The following is a 15,667-nucleotide window of genomic DNA, read 5'->3' on the forward strand; positions in this document are numbered from 1 at the left end:
CTGATAATTTACATAAATAAAAGGGTCATATTTACGATAGTGATTGTTTTTCAATCCTAATTTACAAATTAAATGATTCAGATGCCTAATCATGTGTAAAAATCGGTGTCAGGAATCTTAAGTTGTTATGAAATTGTAATACACGAAACGAATGCGGCATACGGAGGCTCAATGCCAAAGGTCAGCCCCTTAAGTCTTCAGAAGACTTGACGTCTTCTTCCACTAAAAACAAGAGGCTGACTGTTTAGCATGTTTCAGACAATACAATAATAAGCAAAATGCTATGAATATCATACCATTTGTGATGTTATTCCTCTACATAAAACTTGTGTTGAAGATAACAAAATGTTAAGGAAGAGAGATAGGTCAGGACGAGTACAGAAACCATAAAAGTTGTATTTATAAATTTCAACCGTATAGAAGCTAAATTCGTCTTCTGTACTAATATATTTATCCACAACACGATTTAGCCTGTTAACCAAACGTTTGTCTCTATCCAATGTATTAACAATATTGTTAAACCAGGCATGCGCAGGAAAGTAATCATCAACCAGTTGATGTTTTTTTGTATATAAAGAAGAAGATCCTCATTTTCCGGTAGTCCAAATTTCCCTCGCTTTATCACAAGACCTATACCTATTGTATTTATTGTTAAATTGCATGAACTATTTGCCACTGGACGTTCAGCAACCAACTACTTTTTACGTTTATTTCTTAACTACGGGGTTGGGTTTAATAAAGCTATAAGAGAAAGACTAAAGGTTAAACTGAAATGAACATTATGGACCAGTTTTGTTTATTTATTAATAGCGAAGACTCGCTTTCAACGTTTGCAAACAATGTAGGTGGTAATTTCAAAGTGCGGCTGCCCAAACGCTATACGTTAGATGGATCGTGGGAATGTGCATTATTGGAGGTCTCGTTCATACCGGAATTAGAAGCCTCAACGAGACGTATGTATTTCTGTTCCGATTTCGTGCACCAGTCGTACGTGAGGGAAACGGCTCTCCCTATTCTTCAGTCGATACGGTTATTGAATGAAGATATCACGGACGTGACGTTTGAGAAACCAATCTATTTTCCGGTCACCAGGAATGAATTGTATCACATCGAATTTGTGTTGAGAGACGATCATTTGCAAATATGTCGTCTAAAAGATGACCACGTATTTCTCTTGCTACATTTTCGTAGAAGAATCTATAAGAGGAAACTACACATTCATATTTAGGACATTACGAATATGTTTAATTGCAATATTTGCCGTAAAGTATATGTGTGGCCGCACGATCTTCAAAGACATATGAGAAGTAAGCATTCTTCCGATGAGTCACTATACCAGCCAGATGTTACCAAGCAGCAGCAGCAGCAGCAAAAGCAGCAGCAACAACAGCAGCAGCAGCAGCAGCAGCAGCAGCAGCAGGAGGCTTTCGTGTTTAGACACCCTTTTACCATGATCGTGTCCGGTCCCACCTCCTGCGGAAAAACTCATTTTATGAAAGATGTGCTTCAACACATAAAAAGACTGTGTAGTCCCAGTCCAGAAAGAATTGTTTGGTTGTATAAAACCTTGTGGCAACCTCTTTACGAGGAAATACAACGAACAGTGCTTCCACGCGTTGAATTCATTCGTGAAATTCCTTTTGATCTCGAAAGGGACGATTTTTTCGATCCCAACATTCGAAACATGATCCTTTTAGATGATCTCATGTCGACCTCGGCCAAAGACTCCAGAATAAATGATTTGTTTACGGAAGGGAGTCACCATAGAAATTTATCGGTCGTCGTTTTGAATCAGAATTTATACTTTGGCAAAGACCCCACCCAGAGACGAAACTGTCATTATCTCGTTCTCTTTAGTAACCCCATTGATCGTCAACCCATCACGACGCTGGGCCGACAGATGTATCCTTCTCGAGGGGACTTTTTTCTCCGGAAATTCGAAGAGGCAACGAGCACACCTTTCGGGTACCTTCTGGTTGACCTAAACGCTAGAACCCCGGAAGCCTCCAGATTGCGCACAGAGGTCTTGCAGATCGGCCAAGGAGAGACACCAAACCGAGATATGGAGGACACTCGTCTCTAAGAAGACGAAAGTTCGGTCTCGTCAGACGAAGACATGGCCGACGAGACAACAGACCTATCGTCAGACGATGCTGAGAGACGAGAAGATCTCATCGCCTGTCGGGATTGTGGAGTAGTGTTTGCTCACCTTCGTGGATTGGAAGCCCATAGTCAGCAATGGTGTGGGAAGAAAAACGGCATTGTTCTCCCGATGACCGGGAAAGATGTAGAGGATGCTTTGAGCGGATTACCCGTGACCGTGTGCTGTGCAGAAGACTTACCTATCTATGTGAGCGACAGACCTAGAACGTTTGTGGTCAATACGGACAACTGTGACCAAAAGGGGAGTCATTGGGTGGCTTTTCATTTTCCCGCATCACCTCCTTAGGACGATACCCGGAAACGTACCAACGCTATTTTAGAAATGTACTCATCGTGAATGGACCGGAATACTGTGTGGTTGGCAATCAAATTCAACCCGATGATTCAAATACCTGTGGCTTGTATTGTATTTATTACGTCAAATTGAGATGTCGAGGACTCGAGATGAAGGACATTATCAGTACCTTTTCATCCACTGACTTGATTAAGAATGACAGCAAACTCGTAGCCCTATTTGGTTAAAAAAAAAAGAATGATACAAAAAAAAAAAAGAAGAAAAATAAAGAAATAAATAATAAAACAGGAAAAGAAAAGAAAAGAATCTTAAACCACCTACATGTATATGTAGCAGGTCTCAAGTCCTGAGCCAGATTTGGTATCTGGAAGTGTGAGAGAGATTTATCCGAATACCACTTTCTAGAGTGTGACGTAACGTCCACCTTGGAGGGTAGCTTGGTCCAATATTTAGGTATAGCGCCCGCGCCTAAGCCCAACTATAGCCTCTGCACCCACATACGACGATCGTGTGAGTCATATCCTTAGGTATGCATCCCCATGTCGAGTCCAACTCTGATGTCCGTGCTGAGGCCCAAATATAGCGTGAGTGTACGCGCGCAGGTCTAACTATAACGTCTCGCGTCCCGATTTCAGGTCCAAATATGGAGTTGGTGTCCCGATGTCCGCGCGAAGGCCCAAATATAGAGTTCGCGTCCGCGCTCAGGTCCGACTAAAGCGCTCGCGTCCGCGCGAAGGCCCAAATATGGCGTCGGCCTGTGAGTCATACCCTTAGATTTCAGAGTCAACTACGGCGTCCACGCTAAGGCCCAAATATAGCGTCAGCGCATGCGCGCAGCTCGCGTCCCGTGTCCGTGGTTTTGGGGGTCATACTCCCTCGCACTATACTACTATCGATGCTTCGATTTCAGCTTCGTTTTGACTTAAACGGATGTTTGATCAAAATTAATACGTAATCTATTAACTTAAAAGCTAAGCATTCCATTCCCTTTACTTCCTATGGTTTCAGATTTGAAGAAAAATCTAGAAACACGAGTTGCCTTTACCCAATTAAATCAGTCTTTAGTGTTTACAATTAGACACCGACCATTCTGTAGAGTGTGTGTGAGTGTGTGAAGGTCGTCTTTTCATCCATGCTCATTGGACTCTGGTTGAGAGTTGTCTCGTTTGGAGTCATACCACATGTCTTTATTTTCATAAACATAACAAATGAAAGTTTGCAATAACTGTCTTTACTTCCTGAATATTTAACATGACGAAATATTACCTCATACTGTTGAAGGCTTTCTTTTATTATTCTATTCCTAAAAAAGACCTGCAAAGAAATAAAAACCGTTCATTAAATTGTTAGCAAGCCAACCATTTTGTTTTGTATGGTTAGGGATTCATTGTATAATAAATATGTATTCAGAAAGTGGTGAAAAAATTTATTATAGATTACTTATATATTTTTATTCGGAGTAAAAGAAACGGGGATAATCTTAGAATCTTAGTTTTTTGCTTCCATATTTATAAGTTATATCTACAGTGAAGCAAGCAATCCATGTTAGTTTGTGTCATTGATTCTACTGATCATGCCGATATAAGGTACCATTAAAACATGTTTCATACAAAATACAACATTGTTAGGGGACAATCATTTGGTATTGGGGGTTCAGGGGAACGGGGACGGCGACAGATTACTTATCATTTTCATCTGTTGTTACTACTGTAGAACATAAAATCTGGTGCATAATACAAATGTATTAATATTCATCCTGTCATTCAAGGTTATCTTTTTACCACCATTTTTGGGAGATGTTTAGCTTTTATATGGCCAAGAAATCCTTTTTTTTTAACCTCCTGTCATAAATTCGAAAAAAAATCAAATGGTCGCCCCTTGAATATTATGGATATTGGGATTATACAGTACTATACTTACTTTGATTATAACATAAATAACGAAACCTATTTGAAACAGTCCAAACACCGTCACCATGACAATAAAAACATACAGGTCAAGGTCGTCCTGATATGACTGAGAAGAGAACAGTGAAATTACGGCGTGCCAGATACATACAGTGTATGTAAATAACATACTAAACAGTAAGTACACATCCTGAAATATAAAGTTCAAGATTATAGAACCGGAACATTACGATGTATTAAATAAAGATGTAAATCGACAAACCTCGGTAGATTCCGCTACCCTTCCAGATACTAAATAGTGAATATACATGTACCTCCTGAAATATAAAGTTCGTTACCGATATATATCGACAAAGACATTTCAGATATAGTTGTCAATCAGCAAACCTCGGGCAGATGCTGCTACCCTATGGGGGGCTACTATATTGTTATCTGTCGAGGTTTTCCAAATGATACAGTTGTTGTAGAACGATACTACTATACTGAGGGTAATAAACATTTCGAAACAATAAACTGCCATGTATTTATTGTAGCTGTGAACGATTTTCTAGAAGTAGGACCTGTAACACGTACATTGTAATCATTGCTGAGTTTTCAGTCTTATCAAGTCAAATACTATTAAATTCTAATATGACGTCTTTATTACGCTTTGTAAACAAAGGCTTAAGCCGTGTGTCCTTATTACGCTTTGTAAACAAAGACTTAAGCCGTGTTCTAATGAGCACAACATATGTATTGGGTAGTTCAAGCTGTAATATCAAACCAGTTCCGTTCTCTCAGAAAACGCTAGAATTTGTCAAAGGGATGTAACTCTATTTAAATTATGTTGTCAAGAGGTCCATTGAGTGCTATTATACGTTACTAGAGAAGTACTTACCAATATTGTGTTGTATGATATTTTCGGTAACCCTTGATTTGTGACTATTCGGAATGCTACTGTAGTTAACATTAGTGTGATGGATAACTGCAAACGATTCTGTGTCAAGTTGTTGTCGACTGCAAATGTGGCTATTGAGGTAGATGAAATAAATCCCTGGAATAAAAAAAACATAACATAGGATTTGTTTTTATAGATAAATGTAAATAGTTGTCAAAGGTACAAGGCTTATAATTGAATACGCCAGATGCGCGTTTCGTCTACAGTAAGACTAACCAGTGGCGCTCAGATCAAAATAGTGAGAAAGCCAAAGAAGGATAATTAGCTGAAGAGCATTGAGATCCCAAATTCTAAAAATAATATATCCGCAACACATAATTAAAATAGAAAACATCAAGCCTTTTTAACAACGACTTTTGAGAATTCAAAATATTTAATTTGACAAAGAGTATATGTGCGGCATGCGTTAAGGGACACCATGTGATTTCCTTTAGAGAACGGTGGATGATTTGAAAAAGAATAACTTAGACTGGAAAAAAATTGAAACAAATAACTTTACACAAGACCGGATTAAAATAAATATTCTGCAACCAATACATAATATGTACAAAAATGAAAATCAATCCTTAAAAAATTCTCTCTTTCCGAATACCAAATGGTCGCCCCTTATAAGAAACATGCAGTTGGCACTTTACTTAGTTATAAATATATTGCAATGCTCATTGTATTACTTAATTTGAAGTAGTAAGTACACAGGAAAACCTTATTTGTGTCTTGCAAGCTATGTTGTCGTACAAGAGGATCTGCGATGGGTTTACAAAATAGAAAATACTCAGGTACTAAAATAAAGAATAATGGGCAAATAGAATAAACAATTCAGAAATGAAGACCACCAAAACACACATTCTATATTTTACGCCATTACCATCACTAGCACCATATTCCATACGAAAAACTTCCATCTCCGAATGGCACAACATCCAGCACTAAGACCCGGAAATGTTACTCGCTTCCTTTGAGAAAAATCTTTTCTCGTTGGCTTCTTTCGCATTGTAACAAAATCACACAGTTGCCATTCTTGTTCGTCAACAAAACATGCAGAATTTAATAGACTTATTTCTTCTTTGTCTTCTGCGATTTCCAACTGGCTTTGTGGGTATTCAGACGTAATGTATACATTCAAAAACTGGTGGTCAAAAGGGAAATCCGGAAGTTCAAGTTTCTCTGAAAATGCTCCTTGAAGGCGACGTTTTTCGACAATGTATGCTTTCTTTTTGTCTGTATACTGGACTTCTTTCCACGGTTTGTCATCTTTCGTCTGTTCTATAAGATTTTGTACAATCAACTTTGGATCCCAGAAACTGTCTAAATCCAGCACATAGTCATTCTAAAAATAGACACGAAGATATTCGATAAATATTAAATGAGGATCATGAATTGTCACTGGAGTTCCTTGTACATCTTTCATTTAATAGTTGCAACATACTGAATTATAAGATCTGAAATTTTTACTGATTTAATTTCATTTTAACAAAACACCAAATAAAAGGATCCATGCAAATGATGATCAGGATGGTACTTGACCTAGTTTTATTCAACCTAATACTTCATCAAGAATTCCATGCAAAATAAGTTCAATAAAGCTAAGGGGTTAACCCGTTACAATATCAAGGCTTTGAAAGAAGCGTTCGTATCAAATACAGCTATATAAAACGAAATGTCATTAAAAAATTGGGTTCTCTATGAAATTTCTTAGTATATAAAATTCTGAAATTATATTGGGCATGTGCACCCCAGACCTAGTAAGTGAGTCAGAACCAGAAAGATGCTCTGTCCAATTCTGTATAGGCTTTTGAGATCTCTTTATAATATATATATTTTTTTTGCAATAATATTCAGTATGTACCCGCAACCAATACCCTCCTATATTAAATGGTTCAATAAGAGTCTGTGGAACAACAGTTAAATTTTGTATGTTTAAATCCAATGAAAAATGGAACAAAAAATTACTTCAAATCCTTTGAGGCCTTTTCCACTGAGTTTTCTTACTATTTAGAGAGTTAAAACGAAAGTTTTTTTCTTTTTTTCTGGCGGAAACATAAAAAGTCAAGAATTTCATTCACAGTGCCTAACCCCTAGAAAGACTTGTCACTTCTTTGCAATAATGTAGATATCACCGTAATAACATTTAAGTTTCTTTAAAGTACATACATTACAAGCTACGTAAGAAATAATTAGCACGTTGGTTAATTAATGTCACACGACTAATACAATGATAGGTCAATGTCAGAAAAATATTAACCTTTTTATAAAGTTTTTCCGGGCTCTTTTTTTACGGAAGCCGATAAGGGCCATTTAAAAAAAAAATATGTCGTAACTTCGACATACATGTTACATGTCGTTATAACGACATCGCTATTTCGTAATTTCGACATAACATGTCGTAATTACGACATCAACTATGTCGCTATGTATATATAAAAGAATATGTATTATAATTGCCAAGAGACTAAATGACACAGAAATTGACAGCTATAGGTCATCATAATGCCTTCAATAATGATAAAAGCCCCCGCATAATCAGCTATAAAAGAGGGACGAAAGATACCCCCGAAATGACAGATGTTAAACAATTTAATGCAAACGAGAAAAATAACGGTTTTGATCATGTACACTACAAACAAAGACCGAAAAACAAATATGTAATACAGCAACAAACGACAAACACTGAATTACAGACTCCTGACCGCTATGTGATAATAACGACAACCTTAGAGTTTAACTTTTCACTTTTTGAAGCGATAATAAATTCAAAATGGTCGTCAGTAAAGGCAAAGTTTGTAGCGTAAACAAATTCATCTTTTTTTTAGAATTATGAACGCTATATGCAATTAAGCTTCATTAAAGTTATTTAATTGCACCTCGAGACTTTCACATACTAGAAATTTATTTTATAACCAAGTTAAATGAGACCCAGTTGAATAGGGGATCAATTCAAGCTTCTTGACATGTACCGAAATTATGAAGTCCTTCATTCATTTCATTGCAGGTTCTAAATAAGATGCATTTTAAGCTTTTCCCAAACAAAGACTATGTTAAGTTGCGACTCATAGTGCTCAGACCAACGGACCTCTGTACCTTCAGTTGTACACAATTGAACATTAATGTACTACTGAATCTTGATGCAAATTATAACTGCATTGCTATTGTTGGTTTTAGATGAGATTCTTCAAGCGTCCTCCCAATTGAAGCCTTATAAAAACTTTGTGCCCAAGTTCTTTTAACCACAGTTTCCCAGGATAACGATTCTTACAAACTTAGGGGGAGGGTTGGGATCCCGCTAACATGTTTAACCCCGCCACATTCTTTATGTATGTGTCTATCCCAAGTTTTTAATTCAGTGGTTGTCGTTTGTTGATGTGTTACATTTTTGTTTTTCGTTTATATCTGTACATGAAATAGGCCGTATTTCATTTGTCATTTCGGGGCCTTTTATAGCTTACTATGCGGTATGGACTAAGCTTATTGTTGAAGGCTGTGCTAGCACCTATAGTTGTTAATTTCTGTGTCATTTGGTTTCTTGTGGAGAGTTGTCTCGTTGGAAATCATACCACTTTTTTTTATATTTACTCCTTATTATATAAGGATCATCCGTTCTCTAAGATTGGTCCAATATGGCCTGATAGTTCTTATGGAGAAGATTTTCAAAGCTTTTTTCCATTAAAGCCTATGTTAAACTTTGGACCCTTAATACTGGAGCCTAATGGATCCCCTGACCTTCGCTTATCACTTAAGGAATTTGTGTCTAGTACCCAAAGTGGTATGCAAGCGATTGCTATCGCTTGTTGTCTGTCGTCGACTGCCGTAAGTGTACATGATGTTTAAATCTCATTTGAAACTACTGTGCAAAATTCTTTCAAAATTAGTTTGATTTTTCGTATTGAATGTTTCCTTTACAAAAGGCGAGCGTCGTTTTTTGACTCCCTAAAAGCACAGCCGCTGTTTCTAACTTGAAAAATATGATATAATGGGCCATATTAATGTTTTGATAATATCTCGAAAACCGTTACATTTATCCTAAATCTGTCGAGGGTTCATCATGACAAATTGGATCTATGCCGAAAATTTCAGAATGATCAGTTTGACACATATCTTAGTTGTGTCCTCTAAAACATTTTTTTTGGATAGCTACATGTATTGTCACCACTTGGCGTCTGTCGATTATGACCGGCAACCAACAATATGGCGACTAATACTTAGAAAAGGCAATAGTATTATATATAGAAATAAACGTTAACGGGAACTACAGACTATGACGAACGACAAGAAATTGCAAAATCACACACAACCCTTCGAATACTTAAAACATCTTCTTGCTACATACATGCCAAATATAATATAGGCTCCAAGGAGCCTGAATTGTTCACCATTTATATGGGTCATATTCGAGTTGATTATGAAATAAAGTTCTATCATGTGCAGACATATAGAGTAAATAACTTTAATATCAATCAAGTTTGATTGAATTCAGAGTTTATCATTCTAAAAAAGAAAATGTATATGTTTACAATAGGGTTTTGATACAAACTTTGTCCTCACTGGCGGCCATGTTTAACTTCGGATCATGTCAAACGCAAAAGTTCTTTTTAAAGACATCGGATACAAGGTACACAATGTACATTTATACTAAGTTTAAACTCAGTCAATTTAGTGTTCTTGAAAAGAATATTTTGAACATTTTTAAAATCCCTTGACGGTCATGTGTTTTAACCAATTTGTACCTATAAGTTACAACACTTGAATAGGACCTTATAGCGCACACATAAATCAAGTTTGATTCAATTCTGATAAGTGGTTCTTAAAATAAAGATGAAAATGTTGTTTCCCATATTGTTTCAATGCTCACAAAGTAACAAGGCTAAGGTTGTTATAATGATATAGCGATGTCGTTCTTTCCACATGTTATGTCAAAAATAACGACATAGCGTTATCGTTATAACGACATGTTATGTCGAAATTACGAAATAGTGATGTCGTTAAAATTAAAACGACATGCTATGTCGTAATTACGACACAATTAATTTTTTTAACGGCCCTTATCGGCTTCCGTACTTTATTACAGCTTTGTACTGAATACAAAATTGTTGATATTTTTCTGACATTAACTTATTATTGTATTACTCATGTGACATTATACAACCAACGTGCTAATATTTTTTACGTAGCTTGTATGGACTTGAACGAAACACTGTTTTTTATACTGTAGCATCAAATATAACAAAGAACACACGCTGAAATGTCTTGCCTTCGTTACTATAAACCATTGATTTTATATTGATAGTCCTAAATATAAAGCTTTATTACAAGTATCACATACACTTTACATGATCCAAGAAACTGAGCTCAGATAAACTAAACAAGAAATATACAAGTACACCTTGTAATTATTTAATACACCAAATATAGTTGACATATTGCCTAAGAAATAGACTTTACCAAGAAAACTTCACATTGATCAATGAACTATAAAAATGAGGTCAAGGTCAGATTAAGCATACCAGACAGACACCTTTCAACCAATGTATGCGTTAAATATAGTTGATCTATTGCTTATAGTTTATAAGAAATAAACTTAACCATGAAAACTTAACATTGACCAATGGACCGTCAAAAGTTGGTCAAGGTCAAATAAAACCTGCGAGACTGAAATGTACATCATAAAATATTCCATACACCAAATATAGTTGACCTATTACATATAGTATTATAAAAAAAGACATAAAACACAAAAACTTCACTTTTACAATTGAACCATTCAAATGGGGTCAAGGTCAGATGACACATGGCAATTGAACATGACATTGTAAATGTACAACAAATATAGAAAACCTATTGATTGTGGTGTCTGATATATGAACTCGACCACCAAAACTTAACCTTGTTCACTGATCTATGAAATAAAGTTCAAGGTCAAATGAAAACTGTCTGGTGGGCATGTGACCTTGCAAGGTACGAACATACTTAATATAGTTATCCTATTGATCACAATAAGAAAGACATTAACAATCTTTAAACTTTTTTTTTATTGGTCACTGAACCATGAATATAAGGTCAAGGACAATGGACATTAGGCATCTATATATCCAGGTCCTCCACATGCTAAAATATAAGGCGTTTAAGAAGTGAACTAACGCCACCTCCGCCGAATCACTATGTGTACAAGAAAAAACTCAATATGCATTTCTATACACGAATCTCAGATAGCGCAACAAATTAATGTGATATGAAATCGACATTGCGAGAAATGTCCCTTTGTAATTATTTGGCAAATATTGACACCTAGCGGCAGTACAATCCCAAGGCTAAGAAGGTGAGAAGGTCCTAACAACGTTTTTCTCGGGGTAATCATCTACTTCGTTTCGAGAACTGATTACTGTCGCAATTTGGTTTAAAGATGGATGTCATGCACAAAACGTTTTGTGTGTAGTCTAGGACTCTAAAAAAGGTAATATTTTGATACACTCGAAACAACATTTGTACATGTATATACTCTAGTCTGGAATGATTCTTCCGAAAGCAATGGTTGTATTCTGAAAAACACGGATGCAACTAAATACACTTGTAGTCAATAATTTATTTTTAGTAATAAATCTCCCATCTCTAGACGTTCAAGCACCCCAGCGGATAAAAGTTAGCGGTTTATTTTTATTTGAGACTTCTTTTTTTTTTTTTTATTAAATTCAATATTGGGTATCGAACAACTTTTATTAGTATAACATTTACTTATACTTGGAACAGTTTTAGTCTATATTACCTTTTAAAATTACAAAAACGCCAGGCGGAGTTTTCACAGAATCTAAATTTGATAAAAAGTGTTAATCCCTTTGACGTCTTCTTAAAAGGCAATCAGCAAATACGGTAAAAAAAGGTTATTGTTAAAACAGAAAGACCTCATACTTCACACCTGTGTAGTGCATGTGACATATTGTTAATAATGAATGTATATAAAAATAACTAATCTTTAATTAAAAGTAAGAAAAGTGATCAAATACAATGTCCAAACATAGAAATGTGATAAATCAAATCGTTGTTATGGTAATAAATTAAAATTAAAAAGACAAAACCACGGTTGCTCATAATTTCGAATCGACAATATGGAACACAACGAATCTCACAAGACTGTACAGAGAGGGTGATTGGAAATTAAACAACCTATTCGGAATAGCAACCAATCGGACAAGAATGTACAGAAATATTATTTGGAAATTTAACAGCCTATTCGGAACAGCAGCAACGTTAAAAAAAAATGTTATGGTAATAAATTAGAAAGACAAAACCACGTTTTCTTCTTATTTCAAATCAACACTATGGAGAATATAACAAATGAAACAGGAATGTACAGAAAAGATCTTTGGAAATTTAACGACCTATTCGGAACAGCAATGGTATGCCTCTGTATTGCTGTACTAAATTTGGTTTGTATAGTAATACTGTTGAAATCGAAAAAACTGCAGAAAAGTGGATTTCACTTTCTTACACTTTGTTTAAGCATTGGAGACTTTCTGACTATGATATTCACAGTTGTTTTACTAACAAACGCATCGTTGGAGGACGTGGGTGTCAACATGGGGTACTTATGTTCTATAACGTCTTCGTTCGTATACTGTTCAGTACTATTTTCACTTTGTCAAACATTATTCATTTGTGTTGAAAGGTTTTTAGCAACGTCAACTACTAACAATAGTTGCCGAAATTTGTTATCACAAAAGAAGTGCGTACCATTGGTTTTCGGTTTGTGTGTCATGTACACAATTATCGTCAATAGCATAGACGGTTTTAACGTGCAATATGGATGTATAGGAAACAAATATTCATTTACATACATGGTTTTCAAAGAAGTCCCATTAGTGTCGCTTTTAATTGTTATATTTGTCATCTATACGATCACGGCTATTAGAATAAAGCAACTTTTAACAAAAGTGTCGGTTATTAGTAGTACTCGTATGTCTGAATCTATTTTATAGTGAAATTTTTCCTTGAATCTTATTTTTTATATATTCATTTATATAAAAAGATGACTTACAACTTGATTTAATAAGACAGATAACATTTCACAGGTAAAAACTATCCAGCTGTTAAACATGCTTTTGTTCCAATATATTGTTGTGCTATGATTTATTTGATTTCCATATAATCAACAGCTACATCTCTGTCCCCAGACTATTTATATAGTTAAAAATATCATCATAATCAAATTCTTTTATTACTGTTAACAGTAGTAATGCAACTATATTTCTACCTTACTTTTAAATTTATATTGGTACTGAGATCTGAAAACAACTCACTTTTACATATATTACACTAACCTTATTTAATCATGATATTATTTTCACAATAACGATCTTTGAAATTACTTCTGTTTTTCTTCCCTATGTTTCATGATCATTTTCTTTTTAAAAGGATGATATTGACTTGAATATTTCAGGAAATTTTTTCAAGGAAAATTTGTGAAATTATTTACCATTATAATACATTTGTTTGTTAATAATTTCGCTTTATTTCAAATACACTATTGTTATTTCATAGTATTTTAAAGGATAAGTTTTTTTCTAATAAATATAATAAGTTAACTACCCAGATAGAATTTCACGGCAAAGGAAAAAATATCCCAGGGAAATATTTTCCTCCGGATAAAAAAATAACAACAACTACTGTGACATTTTTTCCTCCGGATCAAATTTCACCCGGATATAATTTTGCTTTACACACACGCCCGATGAAGCTAATTTGTTTAGCGAAATATTGCGTGAATAATATATAAAATATAACAACTAATTTTATAACACTCATTAGTGTGTTAAAGTTACATTTTTAGACACTTATATATATATAATGTACATAGCAAATTATACCAACTATACAAAGTATGCGTATTGACAACATTCACGGCTCTTTATTTTACTGAATGCAGACTATTGAAGACGAAGCCGGTTAAGAATCTGACAGGTGTTAAATGCCAAGTAAAATTGTTAAGAAAAAGAAATATATTTTTATATTGAATATATTTATTTATATATATTCTTTTTAAAGCGATGGAAGCATGAACAATGCCATACAAATCCTTGACAATACGAATTACCCGAGATTTGGAAAGCGATATATTGACAGACAACCCGGATATAATATCGGTTAAGTATTCATTAAGATTTTCTTCTTCTTAAAACCCCAAAGTAAATGATTATTTAATAGTATAATTTTTCCAATCTACAATTACCTTTTCATATGTTAGGTGTGATTAAAGTTTTCCTGTTTAAAACGTCGAGTTTGTACAATAGACCCTCTGTTCTTCGCTTTTCATGCATGTGTTTTATTATTGCATAACTTTATTATTCTATATAATTCATTCTATATCCTGCATTTTATAATGGATTTTATGCCTTTCTTCAATTTTAAATAAACAGTATTTTTTTCTTTGAAACGAATTTAAAAGTAAACATGATTTGATAATACACACACAGATACCACGGCAGGATTGAAATTATGTATTTGCGCCAGATGTGCAAAACATCAACAGACTCATCAGTGACGCTCGAATCAAAGAGGTTAAAAAGAACAAATAAAGCAAGAAATTGGAGAGCAATGAGGACCAAAATATCTAAAAGTATTGCCAAATACAGCTAAGGTTTCTATTCCTGAGGTACAAAAACTTTATAATTTAAATATTCAAAGTACACAAGTCAGATGTACATGTACTTAAGGATGGACGTACTAAGGTGAATTAAATAAATCAAGAATTTAAAATTGAAACTATAAGCAGGTAGAGCATTGGTAAAGGATCAAAATAAGCTAAAAATATTGATAGGTCATGGAGCTCCTTTTCAAGATACTTAATATTTAAAATATGGCAGGAAAAGGCTGACTCGGACTTTCACATTACATTTGAATTGGTATTATTTGTGTCTCAAATCAAAAGAAAGAAATTTAAGAATCTTCTAAAAATTTGGTAAATGACCTTTTATCAGCTATTAAGTCTTATGTGAAAAAATAAATAGGTGTTGTGGGGCAGAATATGTACCTTGCATTGTATGGAAAAACACCAAGGAGTACGAACATATGACTCAAATTCCAAAACCTCACCTAAGTACATCCTTAAGGTGGTACCCAACACTTTCACTAAAATTAATTTGGCTCGTTTAATTTTCATAAAATTTTGTCTAAGTATTTACTTTTACACTTTAACAAAAATTTAAAAATTTATAAAACATTTATAAAAAATTGAACCAAATTGTCAGAAAAATTACACTGGTTATATAGCAATTTGACAAACACCAATTTTGATCATTGATCAGTTTAATATTCCCGTTACAACACAACGTAATTAAAACGTTTAGCTGACTTTACAGAGTTATCTCCCTGTAGTGTTAG

General features: G+C 34.6%; 1 protein-coding gene across 2 annotated transcripts in view; it reads right to left on the reverse strand.

The window, feature by feature from the left end:
• LOC139496281 (cys-loop ligand-gated ion channel-like) overlaps positions 1 to 15,667 on the reverse strand; it is a 35,665-nt gene that overhangs the window by 7,492 nt on the left and 12,506 nt on the right. For both annotated transcript variants that reach the window (XM_071284780.1, XM_071284781.1), the window contains 4 exons: positions 6,168 to 6,629; positions 5,243 to 5,398; positions 4,379 to 4,555; positions 3,725 to 3,772 (listed from right to left, as the gene is read on the reverse strand). In XM_071284780.1, coding sequence (XP_071140881.1) covers positions 3,725 to 3,772; positions 4,379 to 4,555; positions 5,243 to 5,398; positions 6,168 to 6,629 — 843 coding nt within the window. The remainder of the gene's footprint in view (positions 1 to 3,724; positions 3,773 to 4,378; positions 4,556 to 5,242; positions 5,399 to 6,167; positions 6,630 to 15,667) is intronic.

Source organism: Mytilus edulis, chromosome 11 (assembly GCF_963676685.1).
Source record: "Mytilus edulis chromosome 11, xbMytEdul2.2, whole genome shotgun sequence".
Classification (NCBI taxonomy): Eukaryota; Metazoa; Mollusca; class Bivalvia; order Mytilida; family Mytilidae; genus Mytilus; species Mytilus edulis.